This window comes from Pseudopipra pipra, chromosome 29 (genome assembly GCF_036250125.1).
Source record: "Pseudopipra pipra isolate bDixPip1 chromosome 29, bDixPip1.hap1, whole genome shotgun sequence".
NCBI lineage: Eukaryota > Metazoa > Chordata > Aves > Passeriformes > Pipridae > Pseudopipra > Pseudopipra pipra.
In genome coordinates this window covers 227640-251939 of record NC_087577.1, presented here as the reverse complement: position 1 = coordinate 251939, position 24300 = coordinate 227640, and the positions used below count along the sequence as shown (strand labels likewise).

Here is a 24300-nt window from a genome sequence, read left to right as displayed (position 1 = left end):
GACCTTGGGCAAATAAATACAAATATAAATATAAATATAAATAGAAATATAAATAGAAATAGAAATAGAAATAGAAATAAACAGAAACAGAAACAGAAACAGAAACAGAAACAGAAATAGAAATAGAAATAGAAATATTTTCAAATACCTGAACACGTCTGAGCCTCTGAAAACAGAAGCCACAAACTGCCCTGGAAGGCCTGTGAGCAAAGGATGATTAGAACTGTTTAAGGGTCACGTTTTCTTTAACAGGACCTGAATCTGAAAGGTTCAGAGATGCCTTTTGAGTGGGTGTAACCAACAACACCCCATTTTTGGAAGGTTGTTACCAGGCAGAAAAATTTTGGAGGAACACCAGTGTGATGCTCCAGGACAAAGCCTGGAGGAAAGAACTGTCACACCAGCACTGATTTTGGTGGCTGGGCAAGTGCAGGTTTTGGTTTGGGACCCACAACTGAGTCACAAAATGTCCCTGAGGAATTGGGGCCATCCTCCCTTGCTGCACAGAACTCTGGGTCAAATGGGGTTATAAATCCAGCTTTAGTGACAGAATCCAATATTTGCTCAAACTTTGGCTCCCTTTCTCTGAATCCTTTGCTTTCCACACTCCTCTGCAGGTGAGGTCAGGGGGGAAAAAAAGCATAAAAATATCAGTGAAGGAAAGAGAAACCAAGGAATGGGAAAACTTACCACACTCCTGCCTTGCACAGAGCTCATTGTCAGCTGTTTTTCTCTGATCTTAATAACCTTTGATTCACCTGGAACGATCTGATGGGATCATCCCAATCATCTGCCAACTCCAGGAACACGTGAAGCACCAGAAACATTTTCTTTTTTGCCACACCAGGGAACCGAGGAGATCCCTCCGGATTTTCCAGCTTTGTGCCGTGCCCAGGAGTTGCAGCTGATAATCCCATTATTTCCTCTTGGCATTCAGCAACAGGCAAATTAAAGTCCTGAGCTGTCACCTGCACCCAACGGGAGACCTTCCCCAGGAGTCAGCATTTCTGGGCCCTTTCTGTCACTGATGCAATCCCAGTTATCCCCTGGCCAGCTAATTAACACCCGTCAGATTAGTGTCAGTCTCCAGGAAACGGGAGAGAAGCGCCTTCGAAAATCCCTGCGTTGGGAATTACCTATGGGATGGGACACGCTGTGCCAAAGAGGAAACACTAAAAATAGGGACTGAGAGCGGAAATAATTAAACTGTCATTGCACAGAGGTGTCTCATATCCCAGATAACCTTTGGAGGGTATAAAAGGTCGCTCAGCCCAGTCCTCCTCAGTCACTCGCCTTCGCTTCCAGAAGCTTCTCGCTGCAGCTGAAGAGGGTAAGACCAATTTTACTATTTCTGCTCTGGCTGAGAGAGAAGAAAACTCCACAAGAGGTTTTTGTGGAGCTCCTGGGAGCTGGGACTTGGTTAAGTTCCTCCTTGTGCCCCTGAGGAAGAGGGAATGGCAGGTGGAGGGATGGGGATCACCAGGAAGGGGCAGCAAAGGCACTCGAAGGGATCCTCGGGTGGCACAAACTCTGAGCTCTTTCACAGGGGAGGTGGGTTTGGAAATGGGCTCATGGGGCTCCAGCTGGCTTGTAGGGACCTGGTTCCACACAGCAGCTCCCAGAGCACACCCAGCAGATCCATCAGGATTGCTGGGTCTGGATTAGGCAGGAAAAAAGAAAGAGAAGCTGGAGAGTCAAGACTGGAGATGTCAAGAAAAATATTATTACAAAGGGTGAGAATACAAGAAGTGAACTGAGTTTCCTCTCACCACGTTGATCTCTTGTTCCACACAGCTCTGCTGATACTCCAGAAGATGTGCTCCCGGGGGTCCTGCCACGACTACGAGTCCTCCTGCCACGGATCCAGGTCTTCCTGCCACGGATCCCGCTCCTGCCACGACTCGGGGCCCTCCTGCCACTACACCCTCCAGAGGCAGCCTGTGCAGAAGTTCAGCTACGTGACCCCCTGTTGCCCCCCTGTGCAGCGTTATTGCCCCCCCGTGCAGAGTTATTGCCCCCCCGTGCAGAGTTATTGCCCCCCTGTGCAGCGTTATTGCCCCCCAGTCCCCTACTGCCCCCAGTACACCAAGAACATCTGCAAGATGCCACCAACGTACCCCAAGTACTGAGGAAGGATCTGATCCTGGCACCCGGATGCGCTGCCTCGTTCCTCGCCCAAGGCCTCAAGCTCACTGCTGTGCTCAGGGCTTTCCAGCCTTTCTCCAGCCTTTCCAGCCTTCTCTCCAGGCAAACAGTCCTAAGAAGGGTTGGGGGTGACACCATTTTGGGGTGAAGCCTCTTGGTCTCGTGAGTTTTGAGCTGTTTGTCCCCTCTCCGCTGGGAACAGTTTCCTCCTTGCTTTGCTGCTTCGCTCTCCTGCAAGACAATAAAAACGGTGTTTGAAGCCAAGCAAACAGTTCTGGGTGTTTTAGTCACCACTCTGTCACACAGCCTGGATCGATGGGCCAAGGTATGAGTTTAACAAGGCCAAGTGTCAAGTCCTCCACTGGGATCACAACAACCCCCTGGGAAGCTCCAGCTGGGGGAAGAGTGGCTGGGAAGCTCCAGAAGGACCTGAGGGAGCTGGGGGGGCTCAGCCCGGAGAAAAGGAGGCTCAGGGGGGACCTTCTGGCTCTGGAATTCCCTGACAGGAGGGGGCAGCTGGGGGGGGTCGGGCTCTGCTCCCAGGGAACAAGGGACAGGAGGAGGGGAAACAGCCTCAAGCTGTGCCAGGGGAGGGTCAGGTTGGCCATGAGGAGGAATTTCCCCCTGGAAAGGGTGTTCAGGCCTTGGCAGGGGCTGCCCAGGGAGGTGGGGGAGTGCCCAGCCCTGGAGGTGCCCAGGGAAGGACTGGCTGTGGCACTGAGTGCTCTGGGCTGGGGCCAAGGTGGGGATGGGGCACAGGGGGGACTTGATGTTCTGGGAGGTCTTTTCCAAGCTCAGCAATCCTGGGATTCTGTGCTTGTCTGGTGGCACCTGTGTTTTCTTGTGGGTTTGGAGCTGTGCTTTAATCCCTGCTGGAAGCAGCTCAGGTAGGAGGAATGCCAAGGAAACATGAAAGCCATGGGAAATGCCTGCAGCTCCCAGCAGTGATCCCAGGAGCACCTCACGCAGAGGGCTGGGAGGGTTAATTGGAAACAAATCCTTGCACTGAGCTCAGCACACGCTGGGGGGTTTGGATTTCCAGCCGGGGGCCTGACCTGTGGATTCCTGTTTTCCCTGCGTGTTCCTGCTTTCCTAGGGCTGCCTTTGAAAGCAAAACAAAGCAAATCCTGCAGGGTTTGCAGCTTGCCTTGGAACACCCTCAATTAAACAATTTCTCCACTGTAAAATAAGGGAAGGTTTCCCTGGGGTGACTCATCCCCCCATCCCGGGCGTGGGAAACAGGCTGGAATGAGCTGAGCTCTGCAGTGCCCAGTAAATGAGCAGTTGGTCTGTAAGGAATGGGAATTCCCTATTTACAGGTTATGGAGAAAATCGTCATTACAGAGGAACAGGCTGAAAAGGAAAAGTGGCCAATGGGATGCCGAGAGCAATTAATTACTCACCTGCACCTGGGCTGTTGTCCCTGCCCAGGGGTGGCTCATCTTCACACGACCCTTGGCAGCTGTGCCAGGTCAGTTTCTGACTCATTCTTGCCCTCCCTGCAGGTGGGGTTTGAAGTGGGGGAGCTCTGTGTCCACAGCACTGGGTTTGTCTTCAAGCTGAGACTTTCTCTTGCTGCCCCAGGAGTCCAACTTTCTCCTCTGTGACCGACCACGGAACATTTCTGTGCCTTGGAGCGAGTCCAGAGGAGGCCACAGCGTTGGTGAAGGGACTGGAGCCCCTCCCCTATGGAGACAGGCTGGGAGAGTTGGGAATGTTCAGCCTGGAGAGGAGAGCACTCTAAACAGCCTAAAGGGATGTTTCTGCTCTGTTTAATACGTGTTAAATAACGTAACAGCAGATTTCCACAACCAGGATAAACTGTGGGAATCCCCGAAGGATTAATGAGGAGGAATTTGTTTCCCAGCAAGGGTTGCTTCACTGCATCCATAATCCTCCAATCCAAACAGACAGAGGGGTGTTACTCTACTCCTGGCACCTTATGGAGCCTCCTAAATCCCTCCACTCCATGCAAAATTTAATTGGGAAATTTTTATGTCTCTAGGTTGAATCTTTTGTAAAATCAGTGATGGGTTTCCCCATGGGATCCCTGCAGATCCATCTCACAGAGCTTCAAACCCTTTTGATATTCACATCCAGCTCTAGCAGTGGGGGTTTTGGCTCTCTGGATGAAGCAATGCACCAAATGCAAACAAAGTCACACATAAAACTGCCTTATTTTCACCAACATCTCTTACGTTACCTCCCTGCTCAGGATTCCCCATATTTCCAGTGTTGGATTCTCCTGGAATTTCTCTGCAGGCTCAGGAGTCCCCTTGGCTGTTTGAAGAGGTGCAGGTACTCAGCTGGTGTATAAATCTGTCTCTAATTAGATGATAATGTGTGGCAGTGCCCTGGTCTCACCTGCTCATCAGCATGAGCTCAGTTAAGCCCATGTTTTAGTGAGCAGGAACGCTGACCTTGGAAAGACCTTGCCTGGAGAAGTGGTGACTTCACAGCCCTCTGAACCCCTCCAAGCAAGAGCAGCTCCTCCAAGCTGCGATGCAGCCAAGTTTGAACAGCAGTTGCCCAACAGAACTGGGTGAAAACAGAGGCTTTGTGTCCCCAGAAGGTTCATGACAACCTATCGTGTCCTCAGCATCCCAGATTTTAGTCCTGGCTGAGCAAACACAGCCTAAATCTTCTCTCCTTCCCCTCAGCAGAACTCCTGTGTCTCCAGAGAAGCTGTAGGACACAGGGAGGGTGGCCAAGCAGCAGGATCAGCCCTTCTCCTCGGGGTGACCTCAGACACAAAACCTTCCATCACGTCAGTCACGGTCCCGAGTCCCCTGAATTTCCTCTGACAGCAGAGAGATAATATTTTATAAAGATGTGGTTTAATTTGAAATCCTCGAGGTGCTCAGGACATCCCCTGGAGCCTTCAGGCAAAGCAGATATTAATGCCTGTCATTAATGAATAATCACGGGGCGATCATTATCATTGGCACTAATGGCCGTCCACGGGTGACTGAGAGGTGAGCACAGAGTTATTCCAGAAATCACTCCTTCCATTACTCCAGGGCAAAGTGGAATTTGAAAAGAATTGAATAGGAATTTTGCAGATCGAGTTGTGCTGAGCATAAACAGGATGCAAAACTTCCAGAGGGGTTTTGCATTCGGCTTTGATTTGAATACATCAGAAAGGAGTTGGAAAAACACAGACCCCGACTTGAGCCGAACTCCGGATTTCCACGGGGAATTTGCACAGTCCTGGGCACCTAAATTGTCTTGGCAGTGATGTTGGCAAGGCCTTGAGCTGCCAGAGCTCAGGGGGTGTTTGGGCCTGGTGGGATTGGTGGGGCTGTGCAGGGCCAGGAGTTGGACTTTGACAATCCTTGTGGGTCCCTTCCAGTGCAGGACATTGCATGATTCCATGATTCTATTCCAAGGCCAAGTGTCATCCCCTGCATGGATGGGATGAGACAGAGGGGCGAGATCTCAAGAACTTTCTGTTCCCTATTTGTCCTTCTGATGACCAGAGACCCCACTGGGCTTCACCATTTCTCCATTCAGACACGAAACATGAGGCCATGGAATTACATTTCCTGGAATTCTATTCTAAAAATCATATCAAGGAGCAACTGACATCCAGAAGCCTCTGGAATCCACTGCACCTCAATCTTAATGAGGATTTTGATGTTAATTAAGCACTCTCCAGCTGAACAAGCCACAGAGGATCTCAGTGTAGCAGCTTTACCATATGCAAAACAAGCAGAAAAAAAACCCTTTAAAGAATCCCACAAGAATTAACTTGACATTAAAAAACTGTAAAAAATTCACACAACAAATTGATAATGACACAAAATTGAGGTCTTGGTCAAAACCCACGAGGCAAAGACTAACCAGCTGAAGGCCCATTGGGTGAATAAGTGCAGGCTGAGTGCGTAAATCCCGAATTGCTGGGGGGTACCTCATGTCCGGCAGGACAAGCCCGAGCTAAATAAAAGGTCTCCAGGTCCCTTTGCTCCTCACACAACTTCACCTCTCAGCTGCTACGGTAAGTGGTACCTATTAGCAGTGGTGGTGATGGTTTGGGGTTTGGTCAATGGAAATGTGTCTTTGTGTTTGATCTTTGCAGGGTGTTGGACTGGATTGATCTTTAGAGGTCCCTTCCAGCCCAAACTGTTCTGTGATTCCATGATCTGCAGCTCTCTAGGAAATCCAGATCTTTTGAGCCTGTTGGTCTATTGTGTCTTGCAAAAAGTAGGGAGGGCAGAGTGGAAAATGAGCTTCTTGGGGTGGAAGTTCAGGAGTGATCTTCAGGGAGGAGGGAACTGGATGAAATCTCTCTGGGATAGCGACAGGTGGCTCGATTTCTGTAAGGATCTTTCTTGGCAACTCAAGGAAGTTTGGCACCTCAAGGAACTCAGTCGGAAGCAGGGTGGGATGTGGGTACCACCCACGGCTTGAGGCAGCAGCACTTCTGTGCCAAAATAAACACTAGACTTAAAGACGGGTCGTGTCTGAAAGTCCGCTGTGTTTCAGGTCCTCGCTCCGTCCACCCTCAGCCACACTCCCAACAACATGTGCTCCACTGGATGTTGCTCCACAGGATGCTGCTCCGTCGTGAAGACCAAGACCGTGTGCTGCAGCCCCTGCCAGAAAACCGTGTGCTGCAGCCCCTGCCAGAAAACCGTGTGCTGCGAGAAGAGCGTGTGCTGCAGCCCCTGCCAGCAGTCCTGCTGCTGCGACCCGTGCCAGAAGACTGTCTGCTGTGACCCGTGCCAGAAGACTGTCTGCTGTGACCCGTGCCAGAAGACTGTCTGCTGTGACCCGTGCCAGAAGACTGTCTGCTGTGACCCGTGCCAGAAGACTGTGTGCTGCGACCCGTGCCAGAAGACTGTCTGCTGTGACCCGTGCCAGAAGACTGTCTGCTGTGACCCGTGCCAGTCTGTGTGCTGTGACCCGTGCCAGCAGGCAGTCTGCTGTGACCCGTGCCAGAAGCCCTGCTGTGATCCATGCCAGACTGTGTGTTGTGACCCATGCCAGAAGCCCTGCTGTGACCCGTGCCAGACTGTGTGCTGTGACCCATGCCAGAAGCCCTGCTGTGACCCGTGCCAGCAGGCAGTCTGCTGTGACCCATGCCAGAAGCCCTGTTGTGACCCGTGCCAGACTGTGTGCTGTGACCCATGTCAGAAGCCCTGCTGTGACCCGTGCCAGCAGTCCAGCTGCTGTGACCCGTGCCAGCAGGCAGTCTGTTGTGATCCATGCCAGAAGCCCTGCTGTGACCCATGCCAGCAGTCCAGCTGCTGTGACCCGTGCCAGACTGTGTGCTGTGACCCATGCCAGAAGCCCTGCTGTGACCCGTGCCAGCAGGCAGTCTGCTGTGACCCGTGCCAGAAGCCCTGCTGTGACCCGTGCCAGCAGTCCAGCTGCTGTGACCCGTGCCAGTCTGTGTGCTGTGACCCGTGCCAGCAGTCCAGCTGCTGTGACCCGTGCCAGTCTGTGTGCTGTGACCCGTGCCAGTCTGTGTGCTGTGACCCGTGCCAGAAGACTGTCTGCTGTGACCCGTGCCAGCAGCCCCTGTGCTGCACCAAGGTGTGCCAGAAGTCCGTCTGCTGTGTGCCCCGGCCCTGCTGCTCCTCCTGCTGCTCCTACGTGGTGAAGAAGCCCGTGGTGGTTTGCTGCAGCCCTGTGCAGTGCTGCACCACCGTCAGGAAGTGCTGTGTCCCCTGCATCCCCATCCAGCAGTGCTGCATCAAGAAGAGCTGCTGAGCCATCCCTGGGTGGCAAAAGCACCTCTGCCAGCTCCACGTCTGGTGTGCGACGAGAACAGGCCCCAGGAGATGAAAACCTGCTCCTTTGCCTCTGGTTCTCGTCGTGATGGAGCCAACACATAGGGATTTTCTTCTTCTTTTCAAGCTTAAGCTGCTGCTTCTTTCTGTCCTTTAGTTATTGAGTATCTTCAATTTATCACCCATAGTATAAGGCAAAGAGCCATTAGATATTAGTGGGGTGTTCATTCTCTTCTTGGTGGTTGGGACTTGGGAGCCCTTTGCTGGCAATGTGATCACTCTTCATTCCCTCTCTTGGCTTGTAGACAATAAAACTGAGCATTAAGCAAAATGCAACCTCTGCTCTTTTGGTTGTTCTTTCCCAGCTTTGCCCAGAATTTGCCCTCATTCTGGTGCCATCTGTGCCTTTGGCTGCAGATGAGCTCCAGTGGCACTGCAGGACATTTAGGGAACAAAGAGCTGCCCAGTCTGCTGGCACACATTAGGTCGTGTCTGCAGCAGAGCAGCCTGAGCCACTGCAATGGGTTGCCCAGAGAAGCTGTGGCTGCCCCATCCCTGGGAGTGTCCAAGGCCAGGTTGGACAGGGCTTGGAGCAACCTGGGATAGTGGGAGGTGTCCCTGCCCATGGCAGGGGGTGGGACTGGATGATCTTCAATGTCCCTTCCAACCCAAACCATTCCATGATTTTAGGATCCCTTCTTGCCCCTCCTGATCATCTGCCACAGCTCAGTGTTTACTGTAAAACTTAAAGGTTAAGGTAATTAAAACTCAAATGACACGGACTGATAGAGGCATCATCCCACCACCTGAAAACACACTCTGTAAATCATAGAATCATGGAAGGGACCATCCATCCAACCCCTGGCCCTGCACAGACACCCCAACAATCCCACCCTGTCCCTCAGAGCATTGTCCAAACCCTCCTGGAGCTCTGGCAGCCTTGGGGCCGTGCCCACTGCCCTGGGGAGCCTGGTCAGTGCCAACCACCCTCTGGGGGAAGAACCTTTCCCTAAAATCCAGTCTAACCCTGCCCTGGCACAGCTCCAGCTGCTCCCTGGGTCCTGTCCCTGTCACACAGAGCAGAGGTCGGAGCAGCCCCTCGGGAGGAAGTCCCAGTGAGATGTACAAGAACTCCCTTATCTTGGAAAGGGTATTTCAGGAGGTACTGAGAGGAATTCACTACTCACTGAGCACAGGCACCATCTTCTTCCACTGCCATCTTCCGCAGATAAAAGCCCAGAAACCACGGGAATTGTTCTTACGTGAGCAGAGCGTTTCCTCCGCGCCTTCCTGGACTCCGAGCCCTGGAATGAAACCCAGGGCTCAACGTACAACTTAAAGGCTTCATTCCTAGAATAGCCCACACATGAGTCGGGGATACCTTTCCTACCTGGCTGGGACTTTCTTTGCTATTAAAATGCAGGAGTCAGCCCTGAATTGCAGGTCTGGGGAAGGTGCCTCGAGCACTGGCTTGATTGCTTCCTCAACCTGTGTTAGAATCATCTTCTCTACCTGTTTAACTATTCTGAAAACACTTCCCAGGTGTTCAGGAGGCTTTTACTGAGGTAAATCATGTACAATGCACTGGCAGGAGGATATTTTATACCATAACTAGAGCAGAAGTGCCTTGGTTAAGGAAATAATGTGATTATTAATTTCATCGTGGAGTCATGGAATGGTTTGGGTTGGAAGGGACCTTAATAATCATCTCATTCCACCCCCTGCCATGGGCAGGGACACCTTCCACTAGTCCAGGTTGCTCAGAGCCCTATCCAGCCTGGAAAAGCTGCAGGGTCAGATCCTGCCCCGCTCACAAAGGTCCCAAACTCACAGAACCACCACAGAAATTCACAAAGACATCACAGAACAGGGCATGGCATGTAAAAGGGACTTCCTGGAGGTGTCATTTCTGACCCCACTGTACATTAAATGACATTTAACAGCAGGAAAAATGCCATAAATGCTGAGAGTGTTGGGGTGGTTCAGCCTGGAGAGGAGAATGTTCCAGGGAGAACCTCAGAGCCCCTTCCAGTGCCCAGAGGGCTTCAAGAGAGCTGGAGAGGGACTTTGGGCAAGGGATGGAGGGACAGGACAAGGGGGAATGGCTTCCCACTGAGAGAAATGAGGTTTAGATTGGGTACTGGGAAGAAATTCCTCCCTGTGAGGGTGGGGAGGCCTTGGCAAAGGTTTCCCAGAGAAGCTGTGGCTGCCCCTGTATCCCTGGGAGTGTCCAAGGCCAGGCTGGACAGGGCTCTGAACAACCTGATGTAGCTGAAGCTGTCCCTGCCCATCCAGGAGGGTTGGATTAGATGATCTTTGTTGTTCTCTTCCAACCCAAACCATTCCACATTTCTATGATTATAGAATTATTGTTTCTGTGATGACTGGGACCATCTTGGCCAATACAGCGACAATAAAGCCCGATAAAAACGTGATGAATGGTTTATTCAGGGGAGATGGCTGAGGCTTTACACAGGCAGGACGTTGCTTCCTGCAGGCAAGTTTCTGGCTATTATGCAGTGACCTAAACAATGCTCCCCTGGGGACAATTCCAGAAGGGACACCCAACGCCACGGCCGCATCCTGGGAAGATACATCACGTCCCGGCCACCAGGGATCACCTGCCACCACATCAGCCCCACAGTCAGAGTCTGCTGGACGTGATTTGCCATGAGTAGGCACTGCCTCAGCATCTTGGAACTCTCATCTTTTGTTGGTGGCCCCTCTCAAGGCATGAAAGCACCATCAACACCTTCTTCTCACATGGGGTTGATTTAATGCATCCATTCCATGGATGAAAATTAAAAAAAACCCCTTAATATATAACAGAAACAAAAAGCAGGGAGTGTGAGAGCCCAGCACCCTGAAGGGAGACCCAAGAGCAAGGCTGAGAAAGGAGAAACCCTTCAGCCTAAACTTTGACCCCAGGGACAGGAAAACAAGGATTCCCATTGACCAACAGTTCCCACCGGTCCCCAAAAATTCCCCACCAAGGGCAGAGGGGACACATGGGTGGGGACATCTCCAAGTTCCAGGCGTGGTTGTCCCACTGCTTCAGCACCCCCCGGCTCCAGGCACATTGCTGAGTGTGTCCCGGGGTCACCCCCGGGGAAGTGGAGCTTCCTCAGAGCTGCCTCCGGTGCCATTAACGCAAATTCATTAGGAAATTTGCGTCTGTTGTTCGTGTGGAGGAGTAATTACGGGGCAGAATTGAGGAGGTGAGCAAAAGGAAAGAGGTAAAGATTAAATGCCGGAAGACACGTGGGAAGGATGTGCCGGGTGACCCCCAGGGGAGTCAGAATAGCCAAGGAATGCCTCATTTCCAGGGGGGGAGGCTTTGGAGAGTATAAAAGGCTCCCTGGCAGAGGGGTCTTCATTCACTCACCTCCACTTCTCTCCAGTCCTCACTGCTCATCAGGGTAAGTTGGAGTTTGCTGCTTGCCTTTACTTTTGGTTTCTGTGGGTTTCTGCAGGATTTTTAGTGCTGTCTGGTTTGAGACCAGGCACTACAGAGGATCTGGGGACCAGGGATTGTTCTGGGGACCAGAGATTGGTCTGCGACCAGAGATGGGTCTGGGACCAGAGATGGGTCTGGGCACCTCCTGGGTGGTTTCTCTCTGATGGAACCAGTGCTGGACCATGTGCTAAAGGCGCAGGTATCCAATGCAAAAATGTGGAGACCTCAGGGACAGGCTGCCCTGGGATTCTGGACACCAGGCACCTCCCCAGCCACTTTGGGATGGACTTTGGGATAAGAATACTTTAAGCTGGATGATTCAGGCAGCAAAAAAACCCCAAACTCTCTTTTCCTTCCAGCTTTGCCAACACTCCAACCAACAAGATGCCCAGCGGCTGCTGCGGAGGAGGAAGCTACTCCCTGACCTGCTACAGCAGCTCCAAGGGCTGCAAGAGGCCCGTGTGCTGCTCCCCCATGCAGTGCTGCAGCCCCTGCTGCATGCCCGTGCAGTCCTGCTGCATGCCCATGTCCATGCCCTGCTGCTACACCATCACCAGCAACAACAACGGCGGCTGCTGCGGCGGCAACAACGGCGGCTGCTGCGGCGGCAACTGAGCCCTGCCCTATCCTCCCTGCTGGATTTGGATAACAACCTGAATGTTCCTCCTCCTTCACTTAGAGATGTAGATCTTACCTTCTCTTCCTGCCTTCCGTCCCCAGCTGCTCGTGAAGGGCTTTGAAGCCGCTCCCCAGCGATCGGCGGGATCTTCCTTCGCCAGCCCTGGTCCTGCTCTTCGCTTTCCTCTTGGGGTGTGGGATGTTGAATTCTTCTCGTCACTGTTTGTGGGATGTTGAACTCTTTTCTTCACTGTTTTGCTTCAATCTGTCTGAAAAAAAAAAAAAAAGGCAATAAACTGTAGTTTGTGACCCTGCAAACCTCCGGGAGTTGATGTGTTTGTTCGCTGCCTTTTCCTTGGGTGTTTTTCCAGTGTTGGGATGTTCCTATTTCCAAGGTGTTAAATGGGAGTGAGGGGGGGTTTCCTGCACAAAGAAAATTAGGGCATCCCTGATGCTTCAGTTTAAGCACCAGCTGGGTTTCTGGCACCGCTGTGAGCAATATTTCTCCACCCAGTATAAAATAAAGAAAGGGGAAGAAAATAGGAGAAGGTGGTGTGGAGATTTCAGAGCAGCTTTCCAGTGTCTGAAGGGGCTACAGGGAAGTAGGAGAGGGACTGTTCATCAGGAATTGGAGTGAGAGGACAAGGAGGATGAGTTCAGACTGCCAGAGGGGAAATTTAGTTTGGATATTGGGAAGAAATTGTTCCCTGGGAGGTTGGGGAGGCCCTGGCACAAGCTGCCCACAGAAGCTGGGGCTGCCCCATCCCTGGGAGTGTCCAAGGCCAGGTTGGACGGGGCTTGGAGCAACCTGGGCTAGTGGGAAGTGTCCCTGCCCATGGCAGGGGGTGGAATGGGATGAACTTTAAGGTCTCTTCGAACCCAAACCATTCTGTGATCCTATGAAAATAATACAATGAACTCACGAAGGACGTGAGCCCCTTCTGAAACAGTCTGACACAGGAAAGCTCCCTGGATTCCAAGCAGCCAGAGATCTGCCTCAGGACCTACAGACAGCCAAATAAACAGTTTGACACTTAGGAGATAAAGGTCTTGCCTCTGCTAAAACATCTGAGTAACCAGATACTGAGTTGAAGTGGGAGGACAAATCCTGAGAAAGCTCCGCTGCCTTCGAGGAGCGACAGGATCAGCTGGAGTTGAACCAAAACCCTCAAAAACTGCACCACAGTCCTTTTTATGCATTTAATGCCCTTTTCTCACTCTGTTTTCACACTGATACGTCCCTTCTTTGCATTCTGATCCGTATCCCACTCCCCAAAGATGGTTTGAGCACCTCGGTTACACCAACAGCTGGACACGACTCCCCTGGGTGGGAAATGCCCCCCTAGATCAGCCCTTCTCACAGTTGCAGGACTTGCCTATGGAAAATTTCCCTCTGGAGGCACAAGTGAAGCATTTGCCTTCACTTCTGCCCCATTAATTCCTTGTAAGTAAATAAATAAATCAGTTCTCTTGGGCTGGGAAGTTGGTTCCTCCTCAGAGGGGACCTGCTGGGGAGGAAATGCCACACATGTTCTTCTGCTCTGCCTGGAGAAGTTGCAATTACATGTGCTGTTCTCCAGTATTTCACTCAAGGAATTATTCTCATGCCAGGGAAGCCTGGAAAGGAGTTGGCAGCATTTCCTGCAGGGCTGAAACAGCACTAAAGTCTCAATCTGCTCCCCCCTGTGCAGAAAGCAAAGCAAGGCCACTGTGACCATCCTGGGGGCTGGGGGCAGCTCACCCGAGAGGACCCCTCTGCAGAGCACCCCAGGGATCCCCAGGGATGTGAGGAAGCACAGGGAACTCGCCAGGCAGGCTCCACCATCCTCTCATTAGGCAGCTCCCAGGATAATGTACGAGCTCCTCCGATGGGAGCTGCAATTTCAGACCGTGGAAAAAATTCCTCCCAAACCCCCCATTCCTGCCAGGACTGAGCCCCAGAGCAAAGTGTTAAACAAGGATTCATCCACCCTGCCCAGGGCTCTGCCTTACCTTGACCTTCCTCCCTTCCTCTTTCCCTCCCAGAAAATGGTTTCACCTCCCACTCAGCCCCGTGAGCCCAGTCAGGACCAGTTCTCTGTGCTGGTCACCTCAACCTTCTCACCCTGTGGTTCATTCTGGGCTCCTTCCATTTCCAATACCCACCTAAAGCCCCTCCCTCCCTGGTGAGGAGCTGAGGGTGCTCCTTTTGGGACCAGGGCTCAGCAAAGCAGATTTCAGGAGGATGGAAGGGGAGGTTGCAGGAGGGACTCATTGACTCGCATCACACCCAGTCCCAGGGCCACCATTCCTTGTGTTGCTGCTTGCACAGGCAGAGCTGCCCCTTAAATTTTTAATTTAAAAGAGAAATATTAATAAAATATTAATAAAAATAAAATTAATAAATAAAATCATAAATATTCAAAACCTCAATACAGAGGTTTTGAAGGGGTTTCTAGGAAAGCAGTCCCAGCAAAGCATCACAAACCCCAACCTTGTTTTAGCAATGCCTGCACACAAACCTGACACCCCCCCCCCCGACTGGATTTGCAAAAGTTTGGACAAACCAAAAATCAGAGATGGTTTTGGCACCCCAAAGATGCTCTCAGGGTGCATGAGGGCGAGATGTGGGGGAGAGGCTGGACATGACCCAGTCCTGTGGCAGCAGGGCAGGGGGGGATTCTGCCCCCTCAGCTGAGACCCCCCAGCAGAGCTGCTCCAGCCCTGGGGAACAGCCCAGGGAGCACCTGGAGCTGCTGGAGCCACTCCAGAGGGGCTGAGCAGAGGGATGGAGCAGCTCTGCTGGGAGGAAAGGCTGCAGAGTTGGGATTGTTCAGCCTGCAGAAGAGAAGCTTCGAGGTGACCTGATTGTGGCCTTGCAGGACCTGAAGGGATCCTGCAAGAAACATGAGGAGAAACTATTTAGAAGGGCCTGGAGTGACAGGATGAGTGGGAATGGATTCAGACTGACAGAGAGGAGGGTTAGATGGATATTAGGAAGAAATCCTTCCCTGGGAGGGTGGGGAGGCCCTGGCACAGGTTGCCCACAGAAGCTGTGGCTGCCCCATCCCTGGGAGTGTCCAAGGCCAGGTTGGAGCAACCTGGACTAGTGGAAGGTGTCCCTGCCCATGGCAGGGGGTGGAAATGGATGATCTTCCAGGTCCCTTCCAGCCCAAACCGTGCCTTGATTCCATGGCCTTGCAGGACCCTCGTGCGGGTGACTGAGCCCCGAGCTCGGGTGACTCTCGACGCGTCCCCATCACTCCTCGCTCCCTCCTCACGTGCCCGTCCCCGTGACAGGAACAAACAGCCCCATTTCCATGACGTTTCCCAAACCCGTGTTTCAAACACCAGCCTGATGAAACCACCCATCACGAGGCCCAGAGACACGAGGCCGGGGCTCAGTTTCGGGCCTTGCACTGACTCAGCAGCGGCGGGTGCTGAGTAAGGCCCAGAACATCCCCGGCCCTCACTGCCTGCCTTTGTCAAACAGATACGAGGATGCATTTTTCTGGCTCCCTGGCAAGGTTGTGGGGAGGACAAATTCATCAGTATTCATAGAAGCCCTTTGATTATCTGCAGGCTAAACAATTATGGGGCCCAACAAAGGTAGTGATCACAAGTAATAGGGTAAAATGCAAATACCAGGCGACACGTAGGGCTAAAAAATATGGGTTTGGGTTGGTAAACAGGGAAACTGGGATGGTCAATGGCTGTCTCACTTCCAGGAGGAAGGTGTTCAGGACTATAAAAGGTCTCCTGGCCCAGCTCGCTTCATTCGTTCGTCTTCTCCTCCCTTCACCTCTCCTCACTCTTCAACAGGGTAAGTGAGAACTTCTGAATCTCCCTTCATTCCCCAAAAGGAAATCTTGGATATCTGAGAGCAGCATCCAGATCTAACTGGGGATCTGGGATGGGGTTTGGGAGCTGGGCTTCTATAAACTCTGCATGAGGATTTATGGGGCCTGGAAAGGTTAAAGGAGGCTCCAGGAGCATCAGCAGGGCCAGGCAGAGCAAGGGGTTGGAGAACATTCCAGGAGGGTCCAGCCTGAGGACTGTGTGCACTGTGCTGGGCTGCTCTTCCTGGGAAATTAGGGATGCCCGGGAATGAGGAGGTGGGACTGACATTGGAGGAAAAAGAGGAGTTACAACCAACATTTACAAAACAAGACAACCCTTGGTTTCACCTCCTCAAACCTCCAAGTTGAGCACAACCAGAGCTTTGAATGAATTCTATTTCCAAACCTCCTGCTCCCAGTCACAGACTGTCTCTGCTCCTCTCAGCTTTGCCTGGGTGGTTTCCCTCTGATGGAACCAGTGCTGGACAATATTCCAAGTGCATGGGTGTCCAAACCAAAAACATGGAGATCCCAGGGACAGGCTGTCCTGGGATCCTGGACACCAGGGACTTTGGGATAAGGCAGCTTTAAGCTGCCTAAAGAACCAGGAGATTCAGGCAGAGAAAAAACCCAAACTCTGCAGTTCCAACTTCCTGGGCAGGGGCAGAGGAGGGGCAGGCCCTGAGCTCTGCTCTGGGGGGACCAGGGACAGCACCCAGGGAATGGCTGGAGCTGTGCCAGGGCAGGGTCAGGTTGGATCTCAGGCAAAGGTTCTTCCCCCAGAGGGTGGTTGGGCACTGCCCAGGCTCCCCAGGGCAGTGGGCACAGCACCAAGGCTGCCAGAGCTCCAGGAGGGTTTGGATGATCCTCTGGGGCACAGGGTGGGACTCTTGGGGCTGGGCCTGTGCAGACTGAGGGCTGGACTGGATGGTCCTTGTGGGTCCCTTCCAGCTCAGCACATTCTGTGATTCTTCCCAGCTTTGCCAACTCTCCAACCAACAAGATGCCCAACGGAGGCTGCGGCTGCTGCGGAGGAGGAAGCTACTCCCTGACCTGCTACAGCACCCCCTCGTGCTGCAAGACCCCGATGTGCTGCTCCCCCATGCAGTGCTGCAGCCCCTGCTGCATGCCCGTGCAGTCCTGCTGCATGCCCATGTCCTGCTGCTACACCATCAGCAACAACAACAGGGGCTGCTGCGGCGGCTGCTGCGGCGGCAACTGAGCCCCCGGCCCTGCCCGCTGCCCTCCCGGCTCACCTGTGCTTCCAGACGTGGATATGGACCTGGCCACCCCCCTGCTTTGCTTAGAGACTGTAGATCTCCTGTCCTTTGCCTGCCTTTGGTCACCCGCTGCTCGTGCAGTCGCTGCCCAGCGCTGGGTGGGGTTTCCCTCCGTGAGCCCTGGGCCCGCTGCTCCTCTCCTCTGGGTGTGTGGGATGTTGGATGCTTCAGTTCTCCCTTTCCTCCCTTTAACCTCTAATTAGTCATGAATCATAATAAAATGTGTCAGTTATGATCCTGCAAACTCCTGGGTTATGTTTATTCATTTACTCGTTTATCTTTCTCTTTTAAACCAGAGCTCCGGTCTGGGACGTTTTTAGCATTTGTTTAATTTCTTAATGTAATTAATTTTGCAACTATTTGTCATTCTGCTGATGCCAACACCCCGGAGTGGTGAAATTCTTGGGTCAGCCTCTCATCCAAGGGAAAGCAGGACTCATCAGTGTTATTTCAGCATCCCCTTGGTCACCCAGTTCCATTCTCTTCCCCCTGCTTTGACTTTGAAGACACAGTTTGCAATCAAAGCACCTGTGTGGCCCTAAAGTCAGAGCTAAAGGTCTTTTTTCCTAATGGAATTCTTTCCAGGGAATTTGCTGAGATTTAAAAGGTTTGATAAACCTTTTAAGACGTTTGATAAACCTTTTAAGAGCTTTGGTATCTTGTCAATAAGATTAAATAGACCAGGCAGTGTGGTCTGCACAGAGGGAGGGAGTCATTGGCAGAATCACAGAACGGTTTAGGTTGGAAGGGACTTTAAAGATCATCTCATTCCACCCCCTGCCATGGGAAGGGACACCTCCCACCAGACCAGGTTGCCCAGAGCTCCAGATATAAGTCCAGTCTGATGGAATCAGAAATAGTACCTAATTTATCTGGAATTCTATTCAAATATGGCAAAATTTAAGAGACAAGATTAAGAAATTAAATATTTGCACTTGGTGATTTGTGAAATCCTCAGGAAGGGAAGTGACTCCAAAGCCACTCTTTTAAATCCAAGCCCAGCATAATCCTGGGACACTGGCAACGAGTTCTAAATCTAAAATCCTCATTGGCCTTGACAGATACCAAGTTCTTTTCCACCTTTCCCTGCTTCCTGCAAGGCAGTGACACTGTTCCTGCAGCTACAGAATAAATTATCTCCAGCACAGCCCTGAAACCACACCCCTGAATTCTGCACATGCTTTCCCCAGTGATTCAGACCCAAATTCCACTGGACAAACCTCTGAGCATCCCTTGGAGAGGCTCCACCGTGGAGGGAGTGCATGGAAATGCCTCCTGCCCTGGGGGCTGCTGGGAGAGATGTTTTCCCAGTCCTTAAAAATGCCTCGACCCGTCCACAGAAATGCAAAACGGAGCAGCTGTGCTGAAAATGGGTCAAAGGAAAATGTCAGAAAGGTGGATATGCTGGAATGGTCCATGAGGTCACTGCTCCTCTGGCTGCCCTCATTCCAGATTTTCCACACATAAAAGGCTTTTCCTTGCCGTAGTCACTCACCTGGCCGAGGTGCTCCTGACCTGGAAGGGAATGAATTCATTTAAATAAGGGAATAAACATCCCATCCCCAGCCTGCCCTGGTCCATCCCTGCTCCTGGTGTCCGGAGGGATCCTGGGTTTGGAGCTCAGGTCTTCCAGTCACACACAGGGCAGCAACACCTGCTGTTCCTCATGGTCCTGATGTCACCCTGGATTCCCTCCCCGTGCCCTGGAAGGACTCCTGGGCCTTCCTGTGGTTTTCCCACTGCCACGAGAGTCTCCTTTTGGGCACATCACTCAGCATCCCGGTATTCCAGGTATCCTTATCCCAGGATCCCATCTGACTGACAGGAGGTAACAGCACATCTGAGCATGACCAGTGGGAGAACTAATTAGATAATGGGCCACTGCACATGCAAAGGAGCTGAGCTGACGTTCCACCGAGGGAGATGCTAATTGGGGCTGATTAATCAAGCAGCAAGTGCCAGAACAAAACACACACATGGCCGTGGCAGAGCTCGGCTCCTCATTCCCAGGGCATGTCTCATTCCCAAAGACCTCGGCCACATATAAAAGCTTTCAGCCCCAGCTCTGTCCCCAGGACTCCGACTCCCTGCCCAGCCCGTCCGTCCCGCTCCCAGGGTGAGTTGGATTCTCAGCTCTCTCAGGTTCCTCACTATTTTTTCACAGAAACAGCAAAAAAAAAGGAGTTGTGTTTTGGTTGCTTTTTCCCAGACGGTTTATTCCCGAGGGCTTGATCATATGGCTTGTGAGTCACCTGAGGAGAACTCCTGAGGGAGCTGGGGGGGCTCAGCCTGGAGAAAAGGAGACTCAGGGGGGACCTTCTGGCTCTGGAATTCCCTGACAGGAGGGGGGAGCCGGGGGGGGTCGGGCTCTGCTCCCAGGGAACAAGGGACAGGAGGAGGGGAAACGGCCTCAAGCTGTGCCAGGGGAGGGTCAGGTTGGCCATGAGGAGGAATTTCCCCCTGGAAAGGGTGTTCAGGCCTTGGCAGGGGCTGCCCAGGGAGGTGGGGGAGTGCCCAGCCCTGGAGGTGCCCAGGGAAGGAGTGGCTGTGGCACTGAGTGCTCTGGGCTGGGGCCGAGGTGGGGATGGGGCACAGGGGGCACTCGGTGACCTTGGAGGGCTTTTCCAACCTCAAGGATTCTGGGAATGATTCCGTGATCTCTGCCCCAGGATGCAGCACCAGAAGGGCCTCAGCGACCAGGACTTGTGCCACGACAGCTCGGGCTGTGCCGGGAAGGGCTGGACATGGCCCAGATCCAGCGGGAGCTGCCACCAAAGCCCCGGGAGCCTCAGCCACGACCTCGATGGGTCCTGCCAGAGCGCTCCCCAGGGCTGCCAGCCCCCCGAGCCGTGCCCACCCCAGCAGAGCTGCCAGCCCCGCCGGCGGGTGGAGGTGAACCACACACCCCCCGCGTGCCCCCCGCCCGCCAGGATCCACCGCCGGCCCCTGCAGCAGTACCGGCCCTCCCCGCCCTGCCAGGACCAGGAGTCCTGCAGCAAGCCCAGGAGGAGGGTGGAGCAGTGTCCCCCCGAGGATGACAGTCCCCCCGTGGTCCTGCAGCCCCTGCCCCATCGCCGCCCCTGCGGCCCATGTTGCCCCCCACCCGTCCAGTGCTGCCCCCCACCTGTCCAGAGGTGTCACCCACCTGTCCAGAGGTGCCCCCCACCCATCCAGAGGTGCCACCCACCCCTCCAGCGCTGCTGCCCGGCCCCCATCCCCCTGCCACCACGCCCCTGCCACCACCAGCAAAAGCAGGTCACTCTCTTGCCACCCTGTGTGCAGAAGTGCTGAGCACGGGGACAGTGAGGTGCTGGGACCCCTCACTGAGGTCTGAGACCCCTCCCCGGGGTCTGGGACCGTTCCCCAGCATCTGGGACCCCTCCCCAGCATGTCCCCAGTCAGTGCTGAGGGGGTTCCACTCCTTGCCCAAATGATGCTCCCGTGGCTGAAGGTTCATTGCTGCTCTTTGCACATCAGATTTGGGGTCCCAACCCCCTGCTCGGCCCCAGCACTGACACTTTAAATTCCCAGTACCCTCCCCTGCCAGGCTTTGGTCTTCCTTGGGGAAGAGAAGCTGTTTCTTCCCTCATCTGAGCAACCTGGAGATGGAGGAACATCCTGCCACGGATTCACCTTCTCCCGTGGGTTCAGTGGACTTTGATTTCAAAGATATTCGAAAACAGCAACAGGACTTTACTGGGAAAAAAAGTAACCACTGTGACTGCAGGAGCATCAGGGACTCCTGCACATTTATTTTCTCCCCGTGTATTAGAGAATAAAGCTGAGAAAAAATTAGCAGATACTTGGTTCCTTTTTTTTTTAACCCCCCAAAACATCACCAACGTTACAACGAGATGTTAAAAGCCATTAAAATCCTCACGAGGAAACTTCCAAGTCAAAATTAGGGTTCACACCTGAGGGTGGCCGAAGGGGTTTCACCAGGAAAATCCTCCCGCCGTGTTCACCCAGCACAGGACCGCGGGACGGATCCTCTGCGGTGCACACGGAGGGACAAACAGTCAGCTCCGTGAGCGTTCCAGCACCTTCCTCACCCAGAGAGCCCCGCGCGGGCCCAACACCCTCATTTACATGCTAATCAGGTTAATGAGCGCGTGGCCCGGCACGTGAGGTGTGGCCGTGCGTGCCAGGGATGCCTTTTCACTCCCGCAGGAAGGCGCAGCCCCGGCTCTTCCCCCGCAGCTCCCCGGCTCTCGCAGGCGCTGCAAACCTGCTTTTTCTCTCTCGCTTTGCCAGAAAAGCCTCCCACAAGGTGCATTAAAATATCTAATGTTGCTTCTGTGTGTTGCTCAAGCGTGTCCTCGCAGAACCCCCAAGGAAAACTGGAGAGGGAAAAAGGAGTTTCTTCTTTTTTTTTTCTTCACCACAACAATTTATTTTTCTCCTGTCTAATTTTACCCAAACAAAACACCACTTATATATGAAATCTAACTTAGGAGATCCCTTATTTATTAGCTGTTTTCTTCCCAGTTCCCAGGCACTGGCCCAGTGCACTGACTCAGAGCCCACAGACTGAGTTTAGCCCTGACCAGCATTTCCAGGTCAGCTTTGGTCCATCTTACCTTCCAAACTGCTTTTCACTTGCCACCCCAGCCCTCCCAGCCCAGTTAGTCCAGCCCAGTTAGTCCAGCCCAGCCCTCCCAGTCCATCCCAGTCCATCCCCATCCATCCCAGCCACAGGACCGTTTCTCCAGCAGTTTCAGCCCCTCACCCCAAGTTGGTGCCACCTGTAGATTTCCCAAGTCCCCCCCATTATCCAGGGTGTTAATGAAGATCTCAAACAGGACCGGCACCAGTGTCAGCCAGTTTTTCACCCACCATGTAGTTCATCCATCCAGTCCACACTGGATGGACAGTCCAGTCCACGAGGCTGCCGTGGGAAACTGTGCCAAAAACCACCCATCACACTCATGGAATCCTGGAACGGCTTGGGTTGGAAGGGACCTTAAAGATCATCCAGTTCCAACCCCCTGCCATGGGCAGGGACACCTCCCACAAGACCAGGTCGCTCCAAGCCCTGTCCAGCCTGGCCTTGGACACTTCCAGGGATGGGGGATCCATGGAATAACCTGTGCCAGGGCCTCCCCCTGCACAGAACCAACCTCTTCATCACCGAAACCCATCAGCACAATTTGCTTTTGGTGACTCTGAGCTGGCTCTTCCCAGTCACCTGTTTGTGCTTCAGGCACCTCCTGGAAATGTCCCTCCTGGGCAGCAGAAGGGCAAGGCCGGGTCCTTGAGCCTGGGCACATCGTGGCTCCTGACTCACAGGTCACACATCAGCCTCCACTCAGTGTCCTGGTGCTCTGGAGATGGTGAATAAGTACTTTATTACCTGCCTCACACGACAATGTGTGCCTTAAACGCTGTAAGTCTTTTATGTGTCCCGCTGGGTAATTAAAAGATGCTTATCAGAAATCGTGAGTCAAGCAGGACATGGGAACAGCATCCAAATGGAGGAGATGTTTTGCCAATAAATAATTTAATCCTCGTTCCTGCAGAGTGTTTCATTTATGAGGGGAAGACTTGGAACCCTATAAAAGGCCCCGGTCCCTTTGCCTGTCACAATCTGCTCCCCTGGTCAGCGCCTGCCTTCCCTTGGGAACGGGGTAAGACACAGCCCTGGGTCATTTTTGGATGGGGTTTGGATTCAGGAGGTCACAGACCTGACTTGTTACACTTGAACTTTCAAGAATGATGGGCTAAGCCAAGACAGAAGCTGTTGGGAGACCTGGGTGTGGGATTGGCACTATGGGCTAAGCCAAGAAAGAAGCTCTTGAGGGTGTGGGATTTACACACATGGTGTCTTATGGTTGATTCTGTTCCTGGAGGGAAAAAAAATGAAGGGGGAGGTCAGAAAGAGGGTTTGGACTTAATCTGACCGGCACTGGGCAGCTGCAGGAGTTTCCTTTGGACCCAGACCCTCAGGATAGTCGGGTGTGACCCGGTCACGTCTCACTAACGCAGCTTTACGGGGAGTCAAACAAAACCAGAGCAGACGGTGACACCAGCTTGCTGTTTTCCAGGCTTTTCCCTGCAGCTCAGCCATGATCTACTCTTCTGGAAGAGAATCCTACTTCAACCTGAACTCCACCTGGTACGACCCCTCGGGGTCGTGGCTGGACACCCGGCGCACCCCGTTCCGCTACGGCTACGCCAACTGCTGCTCCTCAGGCTGTGACAGTGAGGGGGTCGAGGGCATGAGGGGCCACGACTACCGGCACTACGGCTACAGGCAGCCCGGCTGCTCCGAGGGGGGCCAGGGCTACGGCTCCTCCGAGTGCTGCCACGGGGGCTCCGCCTGCGTCCGGAGACCCACCTACAGCTGCGGCTCCTCGGGGGGCTGCCAGGGCTACGGGAGGTCCGTCTGCTCCGAGAGGTGCCAGGGATCAGCAGGGGGCTGCCAGGGCTACGGGAGGTCCGTCTGCTCCGAGAGGTGCCAGGGATCATCCGGCTCGTGCCACGGAGGGGGCTCGAGCTGTGTCAGGAGACCCACGTACAGCTCGGGGTCGTCAGGGGGGTGCCAGGGCTACGGCAGGTCGGTGTGCTCGGAGACGTGCCACGGCTCGGGGTACCAGGGGGGCAAGGTGAGCTATGGGAAGGCCTCACAGTGCATCCCACAGTGTGTCCCGCAGAGCAGCCCCAAGTGCATCCCACAGAGCGCCCCAAAGTGTGCCCCAAAGTGCATCCCACAGAGTGCCCCAAAGTGCATCCCACAGAGTGCCCCAAAGTGTGCCCCAAAGTGTGTCCCAGTGCAGACCTGTCCCCCTCCAGTGCAGACCTGTCCCCCTCCAGTGCAGGTCTGTCCCCGTCCAGTGCAGGTCTGTCCCCCGCCAGTGCAGGTCTGTCCTCCTCCAGTGCAGGTCTGTCCTCCTCCAGTGCAGGTCTGTCCTCCTCCAGCGCAGGTTTGTCCCCCTCCAGTGCAGGTTTGTCCCCCTCAAATCCAGCAAGGCTGTGTGCCCGTGCCAAAGGGCATCCCAAGGCAGCAGCAGAAGCAGGTCTGCAAAATTCCAGCCCGGAAGATAAAGTAGAAGCCAAGAGGAGTGAGGACAAACGAAGGGAACGTCTCACTCCTGCACCCTCTGATGGGCCCCACATCCTGTGCTGTTCGTGGGGCTCTGCTCTGTCATCTTGCTTGTATCGTGCTTTGAAGGCGTAACCCACGGTCTCTGTGAAATATTAAATGCTCTTCCCCTCCTTATTTCACAGCAGACGTGGAGGCAATAAAA

General features: G+C 53.4%; 5 protein-coding genes across 5 annotated transcripts; all 5 read left to right on the top strand.

Moving 5' to 3' along the window:
- The first annotated feature begins 1799 nt into the window (after nucleotides 1-1799).
- On the top strand, nucleotides 1800-2615 carry LOC135403931 (putative small proline-rich protein 5). Its single transcript, XM_064638361.1, has one exon. The coding sequence runs from the start codon at nucleotides 1815-1817 to the stop codon at nucleotides 2127-2129; it is 315 nt and encodes a 104-aa protein (XP_064494431.1). The 5' UTR covers nucleotides 1800-1814; the 3' UTR covers nucleotides 2130-2615.
- Nucleotides 2616-6661: 4046 nt separating this feature from the next.
- LOC135403929 (keratin-associated protein 5-4-like) lies at nucleotides 6662-8216 on the top strand. The gene has a single exon (XM_064638359.1). The coding sequence runs from the start codon at nucleotides 6670-6672 to the stop codon at nucleotides 7858-7860; it is 1191 nt and encodes a 396-aa protein (XP_064494429.1). The 5' UTR covers nucleotides 6662-6669; the 3' UTR covers nucleotides 7861-8216.
- A 6566-nt stretch (nucleotides 8217-14782) lies between these two features.
- Nucleotides 14783-17297, top strand: LOC135403930 (putative keratin-associated protein 4-16). Its single transcript, XM_064638360.1, has 3 exons — nucleotides 14783-14915; nucleotides 15663-15757; nucleotides 16752-17297. Exons 1-3 carry the CDS (start codon nucleotides 14880-14882, stop codon nucleotides 16993-16995), a joined length of 375 nt encoding a protein of 124 aa, XP_064494430.1. The 5' UTR covers nucleotides 14783-14879; the 3' UTR covers nucleotides 16996-17297.
- A 1453-nt stretch (nucleotides 17298-18750) lies between these two features.
- LOC135404019 (uncharacterized) lies at nucleotides 18751-20846 on the top strand. The gene is made up of 2 exons (XM_064638483.1): nucleotides 18751-19169; nucleotides 19723-20846. Exons 1-2 carry the CDS (start codon nucleotides 19030-19032, stop codon nucleotides 20342-20344), a joined length of 762 nt encoding a protein of 253 aa, XP_064494553.1. The 5' UTR covers nucleotides 18751-19029; the 3' UTR covers nucleotides 20345-20846.
- A 1299-nt stretch (nucleotides 20847-22145) lies between these two features.
- LOC135404018 (keratin-associated protein 5-1-like) lies at nucleotides 22146-24285 on the top strand. Its single transcript, XM_064638482.1, has one exon. The coding sequence runs from the start codon at nucleotides 23119-23121 to the stop codon at nucleotides 24100-24102; it is 984 nt and encodes a 327-aa protein (XP_064494552.1). The 5' UTR covers nucleotides 22146-23118; the 3' UTR covers nucleotides 24103-24285.
- The last annotated feature ends 15 nt before the right edge of the window (nucleotides 24286-24300 follow it).

Coding starts and splice junctions, on each gene's coding strand:
- LOC135403931 (XM_064638361.1), top strand. CDS start 1,815: ATGTGCTCCCGGGGGTCCTGCCACGACTACGAGTCCTCCTGCCACGGA.
- LOC135403929 (XM_064638359.1), top strand. CDS start 6,670: ATGTGCTCCACTGGATGTTGCTCCACAGGATGCTGCTCCGTCGTGAAG.
- LOC135403930 (XM_064638360.1), top strand. CDS start 14,880: ATGAGTGGGAATGGATTCAGACTGACAGAGAGGAGG. Junction 14,916..15,662: donor TCAGACTGACAGAGAGGAGG/GTTAGATGGATA, acceptor TCTCACTTCCAG/GAGGAAGGTGTTCAGGACTA. Junction 15,758..16,751: donor TCTCCTCACTCTTCAACAGG/GTAAGTGAGAAC, acceptor GATTCTTCCCAG/CTTTGCCAACTCTCCAACCA.
- LOC135404019 (XM_064638483.1), top strand. CDS start 19,030: ATGGCCGTGGCAGAGCTCGGCTCCTCATTCCCAGGGCATGTCTCATTC. Junction 19,170..19,722: donor CCGTCCGTCCCGCTCCCAGG/GTGAGTTGGATT, acceptor TCTCTGCCCCAG/GATGCAGCACCAGAAGGGCC.
- LOC135404018 (XM_064638482.1), top strand. CDS start 23,119: ATGATCTACTCTTCTGGAAGAGAATCCTACTTCAACCTGAACTCCACC.